Raw genomic sequence first — 17,266 nt, 5'->3', positions numbered from 1 at the left:
GCTCTAGGATTCTCTTCCCAGGGAGATTAGACTAGCACCCACTCTGTCTACCTTCCATAGGGACCTTAAAACATGGATATTCCAATGTGAATTTGCAAAAGATTAGGCCCTTGTCTACAATTATCCAGTCCCAATGAATTGTCAGATTGAACACAGCAGTTTACCCCCAGCCCTGCCCCTCTACAATGTATTTTACACAAGTCCATGCCCAGCCCTTGTCATCTCTAATTTTAATTGCCCACTGTAGCCCTGGTTTTGGATATTGAGATTAATTTTGTTTTATTATAATATTTTTAATATTTTATTGTTTTAATTGTTTAATTAGCTTGTTATATGTTGATCTGCTTTTTAAAATATGTTCTTATTGGTTAACTCTGTTATTATGGGGCTTGGTCCTGATTGTAAGCCGCCCCAAGTCCCTCCAGGGAGATGGTGGAAGGATATAAAAAGTTGTTGTTGTTGTTGTTGTTATTTAAAGCACCTTTCTCTCACTTTCTACCTGAGTATTTCCTATAATGTAGTAGGTTTGGAAATAAAGATTTTTTTAAAATAATATAACCTCAAACCTTGATTTTTCTACAATAAAATACTGTATATAACAACAAACATGTATTTTGGTTCAGGGAAATGTTGAATTCACACCTAATGTAGTGAATGAAATTGTTTCATTTTTTTACGTAAAATGCGAGTTTTTAAATTGGTCTTTGCGTCCAACAGCTAAATACGTAAATCCAGGGTGGCATTAAATGACTCCCAAGTTTGTTTTTGGTGTAAGCAGAAGCTGAAAAGCCAAATTCAGATCAATAGTGGACACAAAGGGGAGAATTGCGAAGTCTTCCTTGCTACTGATAGGTCGATCTGGTCATTCAGTGACACAGATTTTGTTTTTGAAACAAAAGTCCACTGAATTTCAACAAGATCTTCATACTTCATCATGAATATTTTTAAAAATCAAGATTTTTCATGGAACCCTTCTTCTTTATTTCCCTTTCAATGTCTATCAAGGTTTCCACAACCAGTGTGCTTCAGAATAGCCCCAGTCACAAACTTGCTATTTCTATATAAAGTTTACTCTTTGTCCTCAAGTCAGACCTGTTGATCAATCTTGTCAACCTCCTTGCTAAAGCCTTTCCTTAAAACTTCCAGATGAGTTTTCTCCAAACTTGCTGCCTGCTTCTGAATTCTGAATTTACCAAGTTCTGGTTTGCCTGAATTGGCTCCCCAGTCAGCTTTGCAAAGAGACAAGCATTTCCCTGACCTCCAGCAATTTAGATATGCCAAATTATCATCAACACTTCATTAAACCATTTTGATGTCTTGGAGCTCCAGAATATTTATTCACATGTTTTAAACTATTTATTATATATGTCTATAGACACACACACATACATAGAAATCCCCTCCAGAGAGGAACACAGAAATGCCAGGTCTGAGCATTTTACTTCATTCCATATCTTAGGCACCTTATATTAAGTCATGAGAAGTGGCAAAAACCTTCAATCTTGAAGTATAAAGAGAAGGAGAGGGGAACTTCATCTGTTTCAGTATAAAATCCTGCCATTCTGAATTTCAAAAAAGTTAAAGTTGATCAGAATCAGATTATAAACAAAAACAACTGGGATAATATATTTAGAAATACTAAAGATGGCTAAAATAACAACTGAAGAGTCACTAACATCCAGAAATATTTTCTTCATCAATAGGATGAAACCTTTTCCATCATCCATTATTATGGAGTATTAAATCCATTATTATGCATTAAGAAAATCTAAATTTATTGAGTTTAAGAATACACAAGCAAAATGAAACAATTTTATTAGACAGACAGATGTACATTTAGGTAGATGGGTGTTTCTCAACCTGGGGGTTGGGATCCCTGGGTGGGGTTGTGAGGGGAATGTCAGAGGGGTTGCCAAAGACCATCAGAAAACATTATTAGTATTTTTATTTATTCTGTTGGTCGTGGGGGTTCTGTGTGGGAAGTTTGACCCAATTTTGTAGTTGGTGGGGTTCAGAATGCTCTTTGATTGTAAGTGAACTATAAATATACAGCAACTACAACTCTCAAATATCAAGGTCTATTTTCCCAAAAATCCACCAGTGTTCGCATTTGTGCATATTGAGTAATGATGCCAAGTTTGGTCAAAATCCATCATTGCTTCGCAGTGCTCCCTCCAAAACTCAAGGTCAATGCCCACCAAACCCTTCCAGTATTTTCTGTTGGTCAGGGGAGTTCTGTGTGCCAAGTTTGGTTCAATTCCATCGTTGGTGGAGTTCAGAATGCTCTTTTACTGTAGGTGAACTATAAATCCCAGCAGCTACAACTCCCAAATGACAAAATCAATACCCTCCTAATCTACAAGTATCCAAATTTGGGCATATTGGGTATATGTGCCAAATTTGGTCCAGTGAATGAAAATACATCCTGCATATCAGATATTTATATGACGATTTATAACAGTAGCAAAATTACAGTTATGAAGTAGCAATGCAAATAATTTTATGGTTGGGTGTCACCACAGCATGAGGAACTGTATTCAGGGGTCATGTCATTGGTAAAGTTGAGAAACACTGAGATAGATTAAAAATACAGATAGCCAAACGTTTGTGTGTGGGAGGATAAGATGTTGTATTTTGAGGGTAGTGTCCCGAGGGAGCATTTTCAGCTGATAGTAACATGGGCTCCCTTCCACACAGATGAATAAAACCCCACATGTTCTGCTTTGAACTGGAATATATGACAGTGTGGACTCAAATAACTAAGTATACAGCAGATATTGTGGGATTTTCTGCCTTGATATTCTGGGCCATAAAACAGTATGCAAGCACAGTGTGGAACTTAATACTTAGTTCCTAAGCATTATGTTGCCGTGTTATGCTTTTGGATGCCAAACATTCTGACTAACTCTTACTACTATTTTGAAAACATAGCATCCTTAGGACACAGGATCATGAAATCTGTATCATGTATGAGAATTAGATCTGCAAATTAAAGCCAGTGTGCTGCAGTGATTTAAGGTTTGGATTATGATTTTGGAGACACACTCTCTCAACCTCAGAGGGAAAGCATTGGCAACTCCCCTTTGAAAAGATCTCGACAGGATAGTATGTGAAAGGAGAGCAAGTAAGATTTGCATGAATCAAGGGGAGTTTTGAAGACTATCATTTGTGAAACCTCTTTGGGAGAAATAGAAAACAGGTTCACTCAATAAAAAAAAGTTCTGTATAGACCTCACAACCTCTGAGGAAGCCTGCCATAGATGCAGGTGAAACATCAGGAGAGAATGCTTCTAGAACATGGCTATAGAGCCCGAAAAACCTACAACAACCCAGTGATTCTTGCCATGAAAGCCTTCGACAATGAAGTTCTGTATAATTTATGTTTGTTTATTAAAACATTTGAGGCCTATTCTCTCTCAAAAGCTTTCACGGCAGAATACAATCAATGAAATCTTCTTAAAAGATTTAAAATAATTTTTTTTAAATGAGCGCTTTAGGAACACTTTTCAGGAAGAATTTAAGCATTTTGTTATTTTCATCCTGGCTTACAGAAGAAGGTCAGTGAGAGAGCCTGGCTGCTTTAAGGTGAGATTCTGAGTTGGCATCCTTCAAACACATGAAAGAACGGGAGGACAGTCTCTCCAGAGAATGGGACATCTGAAAGTAGGCAGATCTGGTCTCCCGTATCAGCATCGTAAAAGGCCACCTGGTTTGAAGCGTAGTTCAGACAGACTCGGACCCGCTTGGTCTTTTTACTCAGCAGGAAATTACTACTAGAAGGGGGACTGGAAGCAAAATACTGACCTCTCCACTTGCCCACAGCCCAGATCCCATCAGAGGGACCAATGTTTACAGGGCCTTTTCTCCTGACAGACTTTCTAACCACTCCCACAGACCAGTTGCCTTCCCCTTCCACAACAACTTCCCAGAAATGCCTGCCAGATGTGAATCCCTCATGTCCCAACACATACGATCGGGGACTGAATATCTCATGATTGTCAGGTAGGTCTTGCTTGTCTCCATATCTCAAACTTTTCTGATCCTCAGACAGGATGAGCCAGGAATATGCTGTATCTGGATCCAGAGTGACATTTGCTGTTGGAGACAGAAAGAGAGAGAGAGATGAAGGAAAGCAAAGAGAAGCAGGAAGAGCTGAGAGAACTGGCACCGAAAGGATTCACACACCACAGGATCAACTTCATTCCGCTCACAATAAAACATCCTTCTTATAATTGTGATAAAGACTACTTGTTGGGAAATCAGTATTTCCATTACGAGAGGGTTCAAACTCTACTTGTGAGGGTTTTATCTAGAAGAAAGGATGCTGCTGGTTTCTTCTCAGAAAGAGAAGTTGGCCTTCTTTTACAATTAATATTTTGAGTGAATATATATGATAATATCACCTTTGAATGGGGTTGCTGGAACAAAAGGGGCTTCTGTCCCTTTAATGGTTGTACAGAAGAGACCATGTCAGCAGTTACGGACTGTCACCTGGTTGCGCAAAAAGAAGCACCTGCTGAACCTCCCTCTTTTGCACAATCATTAGAAAGAGCTCTCAGTGGCACGTTGGGTTACACCCTTGTGCTGGCAGGACTGAAGACTGACAGGTCGCAGGTTCAAATCCAGGGAGAGCACAGATGAGCTCCCTCTGTCAGCTCCAGCTCCCCATGTGGGGACATGAGAGAAGCCTCCCACAAGGATGGTAAAACATCAAAACATCTGGGTGTTTCCTAGGCAACGTCTCTGCAGACGGCCAATTCTCGCACACCAGAAGTGACTTGCAGTTTCTCAAGTCACTCCTGACACAGGAAAAAAAAACAATCATTAGAGGAAGAGGAGTCCTTCCATTTCCACATCAGGGAGTAAGCAAAATCTACCCCTCAGAAGAGACATCACTCTTGAAAGAGTTATCATGGGGGAAAGGGGTTTCCACTGAAGCTTCCTCAACAATCCTTGTTCCCACAAACCATATTTTTCAAAATGCAAGTATCCCAGTGACAGAAAGTAAGGTGAAATGTTCCTTACAAGAACACAAGAGAGCAAAACAAGCATCATAACATGGCTGGAGCTACACTTACACTATACCTGTTACATGCAAATTCAACTTAAAAACAAAGCTACAGAACCTATCTTGTTTGTAACTTGGGGACTGCCTGCACACTGAAAAACAAACATTACTGAATGTATTTAAAATGCAGGATGAATGCAGGTTGATAGCATTTTAACTGCCATGGCTCAATGCTTTGGGATCATGGGAGTTGTAGTTTCACGAGGCACTCTTTGGCAGAGAAGGCTGAAACTACAACACATTGGATTCTATAGCATTGAAGTGTGAAAGTCAAAGTGGTTTCAAGCTGCTTTAATTCTACAGTGTAGAAGCCTCCTTCAAAGCAGAAATTACATTCAGTTAATTCACATTCACTGTTGCTCCAATTGTCAATCAAATCACACTACAAAAAACATAAACAAGAATACTCCTAGAATGAATAATTTACTAGTTTTATTTTAGCTCTTTTAACTTGAATTAGATTCTTTAAACCTCCTTTCACTCTATTTAATAATTGTTTTTAGAGGTATTTCCTTGCATAAGGACCATGGTTCTTTTACACTGTAACATTGTAGCTGTAAGATTTTTTGAAAAACTCAGAGGAGATATTTTGCACTTCAAACCATGAAATTCCCTCAGCAAAACACACATTTAAAAAAAATGTAAGAATCCCTGGTGTTGATCCATGAAGTTACAACCAACAGCCTCCCCAAAGAATAGAAAGAGTGAACACGAAGGGGAAAATATCATTGATTCAGTGAAATGCCACCAGGCAAGTGGCACCATCCCTCCTGTGACTTTTGTCCACCATTGGAAATTTACCTTTCTGAAGCTCTAGCCCAGGTGACACAGCATCTAAGAAAGCAACTGAAATAAAACAAAACATATATAAGATTAGGTGTCAAATCGTTTTGTTCAGAAAAATATCACTTCACAGTAGATCTCCCCCTATAAACCAGCACGGGCTCTGAGATCTGCCAGGAGGCTCTCCTCTTTGTCCGACTTCCGTCTGAAGCATTGGTTGGGGATGAGGGAGAGGGTCTTCTTGGTGGTGGCCCCCCTGCTCTGGAATGCCCTCCGCAAGGAACTTAGGCAAGCCTCCACACTACAGCACATCAGAATGAACTACAAACTTGATTCTTTCAACAGGCCTTTGATAACGCTTAAGATAGCAGCCAGACTATTCTTTAGCCAGGGAAGGTTAAATTGATTGCAAGGATTTTTAAGCAATGACAATTGCTACATTTTATTTTTGTCAATTTTATATGTCTGGTATTAAATATGTTATTGTATTTTTAATGTTTATATACTGTATTATTTTATATGTGGTGTGGCACCATGTGTGCTTATGGGAGATGGTGGCGGGGTATAAATAAAAGTTTGTTATTAAGTTTATTATTAGACACCTCCAATGAAGGTTTAAAAGGAAACTGAAACAAATACTAGTTTGTGATACTGGAAGAATGATAAAAGCTTAAGGAGGCAGGCCTGCACTTTGCTTCTGACATGATTCTCCCTCAGTAAGACGTTCTGTTATGTTTTACAATTAAGTTGTGCAATCATTGTCCAGGCATCATGCCTTTTTTAAAAAAAATATTTTATTGAAGTTTTTTTATGACAGTACATCAGTAAGATGTTGATCATTGACATACTAAATTACTAAAATTTGGAAGGGGCAGGATAAGAGGGAAAGGGGAGGAACGGGATGGGGGAGGCTATCTCTGGGATGGGGTAGGGGAGTGAGAGTGCACAATAAGGATATCCCTGTCTCCTCGGGAAAGGTAAAGGGGGGAGGGGTGGGTAGTAAGTGATAAAGGAGGCGGGACGTGAAGTGTGTTAGTATAGTCTTAATAAATATATCTTCCCTCTGGTTCATTGTTTACCCCCGTTGATTGGTTAGTATTCATGTGATCTTTCTGCGTATCTCTTCATTCTTCTTATTTTCTTTGCCTTTCCTCGTTTTTTCTCACCTTCCTTCTAAATATTTCCTTATAGGAGACCAGTCTGTTGTCTTACTTCTTGTCGTCTGTTTGGATATTAAATACTGTGTCAGAGTGTCCATATTCATTATGTCCATCAGCTTAAGTCTCCACTTGTCTATCGTTGGGATAGCCTCGTTTTTCCACTTACTTGCCAGCACTAGTCTCGCGGCGGTCGCCATGTGGAAAAAGAGTTTGTCTTTGTTTTCTTCTATTTCGAAATCGAGAATTCCTAGCAAATAATATTCTGCTTTTTTCTCCATTCTTAGTGCTAGTATTTTTGTCGTTATATCATGTATTTCCTGCCAGAATTTTTTTACTTTCTTGCAGGTCCACCAGAGATGGAAGAAGGTGCCTTTGTTGTCTTTACATTTCCAACACTTTTCGGTTACATTTTTGTAGAATTTTGCCAGTTTACTTGGTGTTAGATACCACTGGTATAGCATTTTGATCCAATTTTCTCTTAAACTGTAAGAGTTAGTCCATTTCAGTTTTATCTTCCATGTTTTTTCCCAGGCCGATAATGCAATTGAGTGTCCTAAGTTGTCCGTCCATTTTGTTAGATAGTTGTTTGTTCCATTTTTTTCTGTTTTCCAATTTAGAAGGATTTTGTATAATTTTGTTATTCCTTTCTTTTCTGTTGCCATAATCTTTTCCCAGAATCCTTCTCTAGTTTCAAATCCACCTTTCTTGTCTCTGTTGAATGCCTCATTCAACTGTCTGTGTTGGTACCACGAGATTTCCTCGTACTGTTCTCTGACTTCTTCTAATGATTTTAGTTTAAGACCTTCTCTATCTTTCTTTAGTATATCTTTGTATTTGGGCCATTTTTCCCAACCTAGTTCTCTTCTTTGAGTAGCCTCTAACGGGGATATCCATAGTGGAGTCTTTTGATAAATTTTGTTTTTGTATTTTTCCCAAATTCTAATTATTGATGACCTTACGAAGTGGTTTCCAAAATTCTTTTCGATCTTCTTGTCGTACCATAGGTACGCGTGCCACCCACTTCGAAGGTCGTGCCCTTCCAGTGCTAGTGTTTTGGGTTTGTTGATATTGACCCATTCTCTAATCCAATTTAGTCCACATGCATCATGATATGATTGCAAATCTGGAAGTCCCAGTCCACCTCTTTCTTTATCTTCAATTAGGCTTATAAATTTTATTCTTGGTTTCTTTCCCCTCCACACGAATTTCGATATTTCTTTGTTCCAATTTTTAATCACCTGGGCATTTCTGATTATTGGTAATACTTGGAAGAAGAAGAGAATCTTGGGCAGAATTGTCATTTTGATAGCGGAGATTCTTCCTAGTAGGGACAAATTTAGATGTTTCCAATTTTCCATTTCCTTACTAATTTCTTTCCACTTTGCTTCATGGTTGTTTTTCATTAGATGGGAGTTTTTTGCAGTTAGGGTTACGCCGAGGTATTTTATTTTATCTACTACTTGTATCCCACTTTTTGCTTCCAATACTTTTTGCCTCTCTTTGGTTATATTTTTTGTTAGCCATTTTGTTTTGTTTTTGTTTATTATGAGCCCTGCCACCGCACCAAATTCTTCAATTTTCTTTAGCCACAGTCCAAATTTTTCTAAAGGGTCTTCAATCACACAGATTATATCATCTGCGAATGCTCTTAGCTTGTAAGAGTGTTTTCGTATTTTTACACCTTTGAGCCTATCGTCTTTTCTGATGCTGTTAAGAAGTATCTCTAATGACATAATAAAGAGTAACGGTGACAGTGGGCACCCTTGTCGAGTGCCTTTTTGTATTTTTATGTTCTCTGTAGTGCATCCGTTTACTGATATATTTGCTTCCTGGGTGCTATAAATCGCTTCTAGGGAGTTGATGAAGTGATACCCCATATCTAGTTCCTTACTTAATGCTAGAAAAAACTCCCAATTTATTCGATCAAAAGCTTTCTCTGCATCTAATGAAAGCAATGCACATTCTTTATCAACATTCTTCTCGTAATATTCTATCACATTTACCACTGTTTGTATGTTGTCTTTAATTTGTCGCTGTGGGAGAAATCCGGCTTGTTCTTCCTGGATCCATTCTTTGTGGAATTGTTTTAATCTTTCGGCAATTATGCTTGCATAAATTTTGTAGTCTACATTAAGCAAGGATATGGGGCGGTAATTTTTTACATCCGTTCTATCAGTCCCTTCTTTATGAATCATTGTTATTCTTGCTTGTTTCCATGTATTGGGGATTCTTTGAGTTTCTAGTGCCTGATTCATTAATTTCTTCAGTTTAGGTGTTAATTCTTCTTCATAAATCTTATAATAAGTTGCCGAGAAGCCGTCTGGTCCCGGTGTTTTTGTAACGTCTAGCTTCTTAATGGCTTTTTGGATTTCTTGGTTTGTTATTTCATTATTTAAAATTCCTCTGTGTTCTTCTGAGATCTTGTCAAGTTTTTGTTCCCCCAGGTAACGAGTAATTTCATCTATCTTGGGTTTTCCGCTTGAGTACAGTGTTCCATAATACTCATTGAATTGATTTATTATGTCCTGGTCTTTTGTGAATTCTCTTCCATTCGTGCTGATCTTTGTAATGAACTGCTTTTGTTTCGTTTTGCCAATCCTCCTTGCTAGCCACAAACCCACTTTGTTCGCATTGTAAAAATGTGTTTGTTTTGCAAATTTCAATTTCTTTGCCATATTTTCTGTTTCTAGCTCTATTCTCCTTCTCTGGAGTACTTCTATTTCGGCTGTCAACTTGGTGTTTTTTGGGTCTTTTTTCAATTTCCGTTCTGCTTCATCTAATTCCTCTGTTATCTTGTTCATCTGTTCTTGTCTCTTCTTGTTTCTTCTCGCTGTTTGTTGTATGCAGACACCTCTTATTACTGCTTTTCCCGCGTCCCATATCGTCTGGATGTCTGTATCCCCTGTTTCGTTTAATTCAAAGAATTCTGCTAGTCGGGATCCGATAAACTGTTTAACTTCTTGATCCTTCAATAAGTTGTCGTCTAGTCGCCAGTTGCCTTGTCTTCTCTTTTGGTTATAGATAAGCTCTATGGGGCTGTGGTCTGAATCTTTCCTTGTTTGTATCTCTATTCTGTCTATCTTGGAAATTAGGGAGTGTGTAGCCCAGATCATGTCGATTCGCGACCAACTCCTATGTCTCCCCCGAAAAATATGTGGTCTTGTTCATTTGGGTGGTGTGTCCTCCATGTATCTTGCAAGTTGAATTCTTTTAGTAGTTTAATCATCGTTTGGGGGAGAAGGTTTGCCTTTAATGTTTTTTGCTTACTGATTCCAGATTTTCTATCTTGTTTGCTGTTGATTATTCCGTTATAATCTCCCATTATTATTAGGTGGTCATGTTCTTCTTCCTGGATAAACTTTCTTAGTTTTTGGGTGAACTTTGATTTGGGGCCGTTTGGTGCATATATGTTACACACCAGTGTTTTCTGTTTTTCAGCTGTTAGTGTAACTCCAATTATCCTTCCTTCTTCGTCTTTGAAGGCTAGGAGTGGGTTTAGTTCCGCGTTTACGTATAGGGCTACTCCTCTTTTCTTCTCTTTTGCAAGTGAGAAGAATTCTTTGCCGAGTTTTTTATTTGTAATGTGTACTGAGTGCTTTTGTGCGATATGCACCTCTTGGAGGGCTACTATATCTAAAAACTCTTCTTCTTTTATTCGGGGAGTTTAAACCGTTTATATTTTGATTATAGCATTTGACTGTTCTCTCCATGCTCTTCCTGTTTTTCTGTGATCTTTTCGAGACTCAGTGTTAAGATATTTAATGCCTCCTCTGCTTTTTCCGGCGATTCCGTTCGACTCCTTTTGGTTTGTACGCCAGGGACGTGATGGTATTCTTTTCCCTCCTTATTCATTTTAATTGTTCTTAGGAAATCTTTTGCTTTCTCCTCCGATGTTATCCAGATCCTCTCATTCTTGTAGGTCGTCATTAAGCCCTCTCCTCTCTCCCATCTGAACCTGATATTTTGCCGTTTGAGCTCGTCAGTCAATTCCTTGTATTTTCTTCTTCTTTGGATTGTCGATTGGGTGTGTTCTTTCAGAATAGTAACCTTTTTGTTTTTGAAGTATGGTGGATTTTTAGAACTTCGCTTAAGAATTTCATCACGTATGTGTTTTCTTCCAAATTGCACTATCACATCTCTTTCTACTTTATATTTTTTGGCATATCCGGTCGTTATTCGATAAGTTCTATCGATATTTGTTTCTGCATCCTCTTCAGCAATTTCCAGCAGTTCTGCTGTTATTGACACTATTATTTGCCTTAGATTTTCTTGTGCTTCTTCTTGTATGTTTCGGAATCTTAAATAGTACTCCAGTTCTTTTTGTTCAGCCTGGTCCAGTTTCGTTTCTATTTGTTCTTCTCTTAGTTCTATATCTTCTAGCTTTCGATTGATTGTTTCTTGTGCTTCTTCTAATTTGGCTACATCCGTTTGGTTTTTCCTCATGTCTTCTCTCATCGCATCCATTTCTTTTTTCATTTCTCCCAGTCAGGTCATTTTTGAGTCTCTTTCTTTGTTCTTCTGCTACTTTTTGATATGCATCTTGTTTCTCTTGGTACGCTTCTTGTTGTTCCAGTATTTTCTGTATTTCCTTTAGTATTTCCTTTCCTGTTGGGTTCCCTGATACTCTCCTTTGTTCTGGTTGTTCCACCACCTTTTCTGTATTTCCTGTTTTTTCTCCTTTATTCTTGGGCGTTGTCATTTTTATCCAGTTCTTCAGAGTCTCTATTATGTATGCTTTTGTCCCCGTTTTGGTAAATTTATAGGTTGGTATCTGTTTAATATATATTTGAGTGCTTTGAATGCTTATACTTGTCCATACCTTTTTTTTAAAATTATAATTAGCTAATTATTTTTTATTTGTTTATTTTCCTGCAATTTTCTGCTTTGTTTGGGTGGTAGGATAATTGATGTTTGTTCTTGTTTTTAATCGGTCCTCTATTTGATTTCCAATATTTTAATCTATTTTGTGTCCGTATTTCAGTTCCTTGGTTTTTTTTTTTTGTTTTTTGTTTTTATTAATTTCTTCAGTAACCTTTGTTTAATTTGTCTTGCTTTATTTCTTTATTTCTGTGAGTCTTTGTTCTTTTATTGCTGGGTTCTTCGTTCGTTTCTTATTCCTATATTCTTTTCTTACTTTCGTGTGTCTATTTTGTTCTTTATGTCTTTTACTTCTTGGGGTTACTAGCTCTATAGTTTCCTTTAGTATCCTTGAGTTTCCACAGTGCTTACTTCTTCCTGGTTCTATGCTTTCCTGTCTTAGTGGCTCTATAGTTGGTTTACTTTTTCACTCTCTGTTGATTCTCCGCTGGTTAATTCACTTCCTCCCTCTCTAGGCTTTTCTCTCTTTCCTTGCTTTCCGCCTCCCTTTGATGTCACTTCCGCCTTCCCCTTTCCGGAGCCGCGTGGATTAGGCTGTTTCTGGGGGGAGCGCGCCTCGTGGTGTCCCACTTCCGCCTTCTCCCTCCCGGGTTACTTTGGGTAGCATTGTCTTCCGCCGCGGTCTTGTTGCTTCCGGAGGAGCGCGCCTCGTGACTCCCTGGTTTCAGAGGCCAGCAATGCGAGGTGCCTTAGAGGGGATGGCGTTTTCAAGGACAATATGGCAGGCAGGCAAGGTTTGGTCACTTTCTGTTCAATTCCTTGACCCCTTCTCTCCCTCTTGCGCGCTCAGCTTTTTCCTTCCTGTTTCGCCTTGTTTTGTACCCTGAGTCGCGCAATGTGTTATTTCTTCTTTTCTCCTGGTTCTTGCCCTTTTACTCTCTTATTCCCTGATTCTTTTCATTCTTTTCATTCCTGGCTTTTCTCTCTCGCCTCTATCATCTTTTAGCTTTTGTCTTACTTTGCTTTTCTCCTTATCTTGTTAACTTTTAACCTTTTGTAACTCTTTCACCCCAGGCTCCTCTTTCACTCTCTTCAAATCGCTCTTATGCCGTCTCTTTTCTGTTCGGCTTTCAAGCTTTTCTAGCTTTTTCCTGCCTTTCCTTCCTTCTTACATTATAACATATCCCGGGGGTTGCTTGTTGTTACTATTGCTATTGATTCCGCTCACCTTTAGCGTTCTTCTCCACGTCCTTAAAAGTTTTGGCGCTCGGTCAGCTGTCGTTCCCGGATCCAGATCCCTGGACGGGATACCTCCCCACTAGCCGCTGCCTTCCTCCCGTCCGGGTCTGCTGGCCGATCTCCTTGAGGGAGATCGGCTCTCGAGACCGTCGGATCGGAGTTAGGAGGCTTTGCATTGCTCAGGCCTTCAATCCGGCCCGATATAGGAGGCTATGTCGCCTCCGCTAGCCTTCGGTTGGAGGTTGACTCAGCGGAGCTCCACTAGAGTCCAGCCAGCCGCCATTGTCACCAAACCGGAAGTTGTGCAATGATTGTCCAGGCATCATGCCTGAACAGAAAAACATGGGAAGAGAGACGAGAGCAGGGAAACTTCCATCACCAGCTTCCTTTACCAAAGTGGAAATTATAAGAAATGAGGAAAGAAAAAAAAATTCTTGATCCACTTTGCCAGAGGCCTTGAAATGGCTTCTAGAAGGCTCAAAATATCTTCATGCACTAAAGGAAAGAGTACTTAATTTATCTGTTTCATTTCACATGTGCATATTGTTCATTTGGATTTATCAGTTTGTTATAACAGGATAAATGCTTCTTTTTTCCCCCCAGTGGTGTTGGCACACATCCCTATGTTTTCCACATTGTTTCTGCCTCTGGTACCAAAATTACTATTAAAAGAAGTAACATCCAGAAACAAATCTAGTTTGTTAACTGAGGTAATCCTTGTAAATGCATATAAACCAATAGTGGTATCTCTCTGTGTGTGTTCATGTTTGTGCACATGCACATTGACTGCCATTGTCACAGAACTAAGCTGGGCCCTTCTAGTAAAAAAAGAAAAAAACAGTGCCTGGGTCTGGAGAGAGAAGCCCCACTGCTTCTTCCCCAAGCTGTGATGAGAATACAACAAAAATAAGAGTTCCCCATAATCCCTCTTAAGCCAATGCAGAAACCAGCACAACTCCTAGTGGACACATCTCTTTACCTCGGAATGGCTTCAAGGCAGCAAATAGAAAGGAATTTAGATCACAAAACTCCCAGATCTTCCATTTCAGCTCTGGAGGGAAAGCCACTGGCTTCTCGGATGTTTGCTTCTCCTCAAACCTAGTGGAGAAAACAGAACAATGGGGGTGAGGGCGGGGAGCCACTCCTGCAAATTACTTTTTTTTAAGGTACAGAAAGAGTTTGCCATTTCAGGATAAATATTGCTGAGTAAACAAATGCAACAAACAATTATTAGAGATCTCGCTATGGCAGTGACACTGGCTATGGGACAAGTCCCATAATGTCAAAACAAAGGCAATATTTTTATCTGTGACGTGTTAGAGGCCTTCATTTTCTTCCACGGAGCATCAGAGGATCATCGTGTCCACCTGTTATGTCTAACGGAAAGGATTGGGATCCACTTACCTCTGCAAGAGGCTCCTCGCATCCTAGAGGGAAGAAGAACAAAAGAAGAGAGATGTCACTGCTCACATATCTGATTCTTTGCTGGGTGAGAAAGCAGTCTGTCCCTCCCCAAGGACACTTCTGTAACTTCAAAATTGGGGATAGTGCAACTATCCTTATGGAAAGACTGTGCCTTTGAGGGTGACAGAGGAGAAAGGAACAGTTAGAGTTCCCTGGTGCGTTCTCCTTTTGAATTGTCTGTCCTTCCGGAGTGCTTCAAAAGAGCAAAAAGGAATTGAAGAGTTGCAGAGCTGAGAAACAGGAAACAGCTGTTAACAAGTTTGTGTTCCATGAAAATACTAAATAAGAGCTTTGATTTCAATTAACTTCTTCATGCAATTCTCTGTAAATGCAAATGAATCCAAATCCTAAACATTTATGCGGAGGTTTAGGTGTCATACATACACCAGTTTCATCTTGGAAGCTCCTATATATGGAATAGAGTTCCTTCGGAAGAGAAGTTCACTCCTGAAAGGCTTATCAAAGAGAAAAGTGTCTCCACTGAACCTTTATCTCCAGTCCTTGTTTCCTTGTTTCAAAATCCAATTCTCACAGGGATGGAAAGTGAGATGACATCTTCTGAACGGGCACAGAGAGCAAAATAAACACTATAGGGGTGTTAACCCTTCTCTATGTTTTAAATATATGTGTGTGTGTATCTATGTACATATCCTGCTTACATACAAATTCAACTGAAGAACAAACCTACAGAACCTTGTTTGTAACTTGGGGACTGCCTGATCTCAGATTATCTGCTTGTCTGGCAAAGTAGACTCATATAATCCAGTTCAAAGCAGATAATCTGGGAACAGAACCTGGGATATAGAGCAGTGTAGATCCAGTCAGAGAGAACGCATACGTTTTGTAGACCATTTCCTCAGATGCATAAGCCTAAATCGTCTTCCCCAGATGCCTAGAGTCTCTTGCTACCAACTTCCCTCTCTCACCAGGCTGAGGCTGGATCTACACTGTCATATAATCCAGATTATCAAATCATTATCTGCTTTGAATGGGATTATGAGTCTACACTCAGTTCAAAGCAGATAATCTGGATTTTATATAGCAGTGTAGATATAGCCTGAATCTCCTTGCGGAGAGAAAAAGTGGGGTATAATACAAATATACATAACAACAACAACAACAACAACAACAACAACAACAACAACATAGTGCCAAATATTTGCAGTATGGACCACATACAGCGGTTCAATGTAATTCAAAGTGCCCTATATGGTTTGTCACTGCAGTCCAGACTGCAATATCTGGCAGTTTCGAACCAGCCTAAGGTGGAGACCCCTGTGCACCCTGGCGCAGATCAGGCCACCCTGCGAGCTGAGCCTGACTTACCTGGCAGGCTCTGCCTGAGTGGTGGGTCCTCGGCAGCCCCATCCCATTCCATCCAGGCTGCCCCATAGATTGACCTATAGATCAAGAGGCAGAGGGGGTAGCTCAGGCCTGCAGGTGCCACTTATTTATTTATTTATTTATTTGATGCATTTATTAACCGCCATTCTCAGCCCTTTTTCTAGGGCGACTCATGGCGGTGTACACACATATAAAAGACAATTTACAAAGAGGCAATTACAACAACATATAAACTACATAACAATTACAAAAACTACACTAAAAATCCGCTTCATCTCATAGTGGAATCATAACCAATCTCATATTCCTTGTTCCATTCCAGTCATCTTTACCACATTGTTATAGCACTTAATTAAATGCCTTCTCGAACAGCCATGTCTTGAGGCTTTTTCGGAAGGACATGAGGGAGGGCGCCTGCCTGATGTCTGCAGGGAGAGTGTTCCACAGCCGGGGGGCCACCACCGAGAAGGCCCTCTCCCTCGTCCCCGCCAAACGTGCCTGTGAGGCAGGCGGGATCGAGAGAAGGGCCTCCCCAGACGATCTCAAGGTCCCCGTGGGCTCGTAGGCCAAGATGCGGTCCGAAAGGTATTTTGGGCCGGAACCGTTTAGGGCTTTGTAGGCCAAAACCAGCACCTTAAATTGGGTCCGGTAGCAAATCGGCAGCCAATGGAGCTGGGACAACAAGGGCGTCGTATGCTCCCTGCCACCCGCTCCAGTTAGTAACATGGCTGCCGCGCGCTGAACCAGCTGAAGCTTCCGGGCCGTCTTCAAGGGCAGCCCCACGTAGAGAGCGTTGCAGTAGTCAAGGCGGGATGTGACCAGAGCGTGTACCACCGTGGCCAAGTCAGACTTCCCGAGATACGGGCGCAGCTGGCGCACGAGCCTGAGCTGTGCAAATGCTCCCCTGGTCACCGCTGACACCTGGGGATCCAGGCTCAACGATGAGTCCAGGGTCACACCCAAGCTGCGAACCTGCGCCTTCAAGGGGAGTGCGACCCCATCCAGCACAGGCTGTAACCCTATACCCCGTTCGGCCTTGCGACTGACCAGGAGTACCTCTGTCTTGTCTGGATTTAATTTCAGTTTGTTCGCCCTCATCCAGACCGTTACAGCGGCCAGGCACCGGTTCAGGACCTCGACAGCCTCCTTAGTAGCAGGTGGGAAGGAGTGACAGAGTTGGACATCATCTGCGTACAGATGACACCGCACCCCGAAACTCCGGATGATCTCACCCAGCGGCTTCATGTAGATATTAAACAGCATGGGGGACAGTATGGAACCCTGTGGAACCCCACAAGTCAAAGGTTGTGGTGTAGAACAGGAGTCCCCCAATAACACCTTCTGGGTGCGGCCCTCCAGGAATGACTGGAGCCACTGCAAAGCAATGCCC

General features: G+C 40.6%; 1 protein-coding gene across 1 annotated transcript in view; it reads right to left on the bottom strand.

The window, feature by feature from the left end:
* Positions 1–3,363: 3,363 nt before the first annotated feature.
* The window catches only part of LOC132765253 (uncharacterized), a 71,189-nt gene continuing 57,286 nt past the window's right edge, over positions 3,364–17,266 (bottom strand). Inside the window, exons 19-22 of the mRNA XM_067464748.1 lie at positions 14,473–14,495; positions 14,048–14,166; positions 5,870–5,914; positions 3,364–4,095 (exon numbers count right to left, since the gene is read on the bottom strand). Of these exons, the coding sequence (XP_067320849.1) occupies positions 3,581–4,095; positions 5,870–5,914; positions 14,048–14,166; positions 14,473–14,495 (702 nt within the window). The 3' untranslated portion in view covers positions 3,364–3,580. The remainder of the gene's footprint in view (positions 4,096–5,869; positions 5,915–14,047; positions 14,167–14,472; positions 14,496–17,266) is intronic.

The sequence above is a fragment of the Anolis sagrei genome, chromosome 2 (assembly GCF_037176765.1).
Source record: "Anolis sagrei isolate rAnoSag1 chromosome 2, rAnoSag1.mat, whole genome shotgun sequence".
Lineage (NCBI taxonomy): Eukaryota > Metazoa > Chordata > Lepidosauria > Squamata > Dactyloidae > Anolis > Anolis sagrei.
Note: the sequence above shows the minus strand (reverse complement) of the source record. Positions and strands in the feature narration are given on the sequence as shown.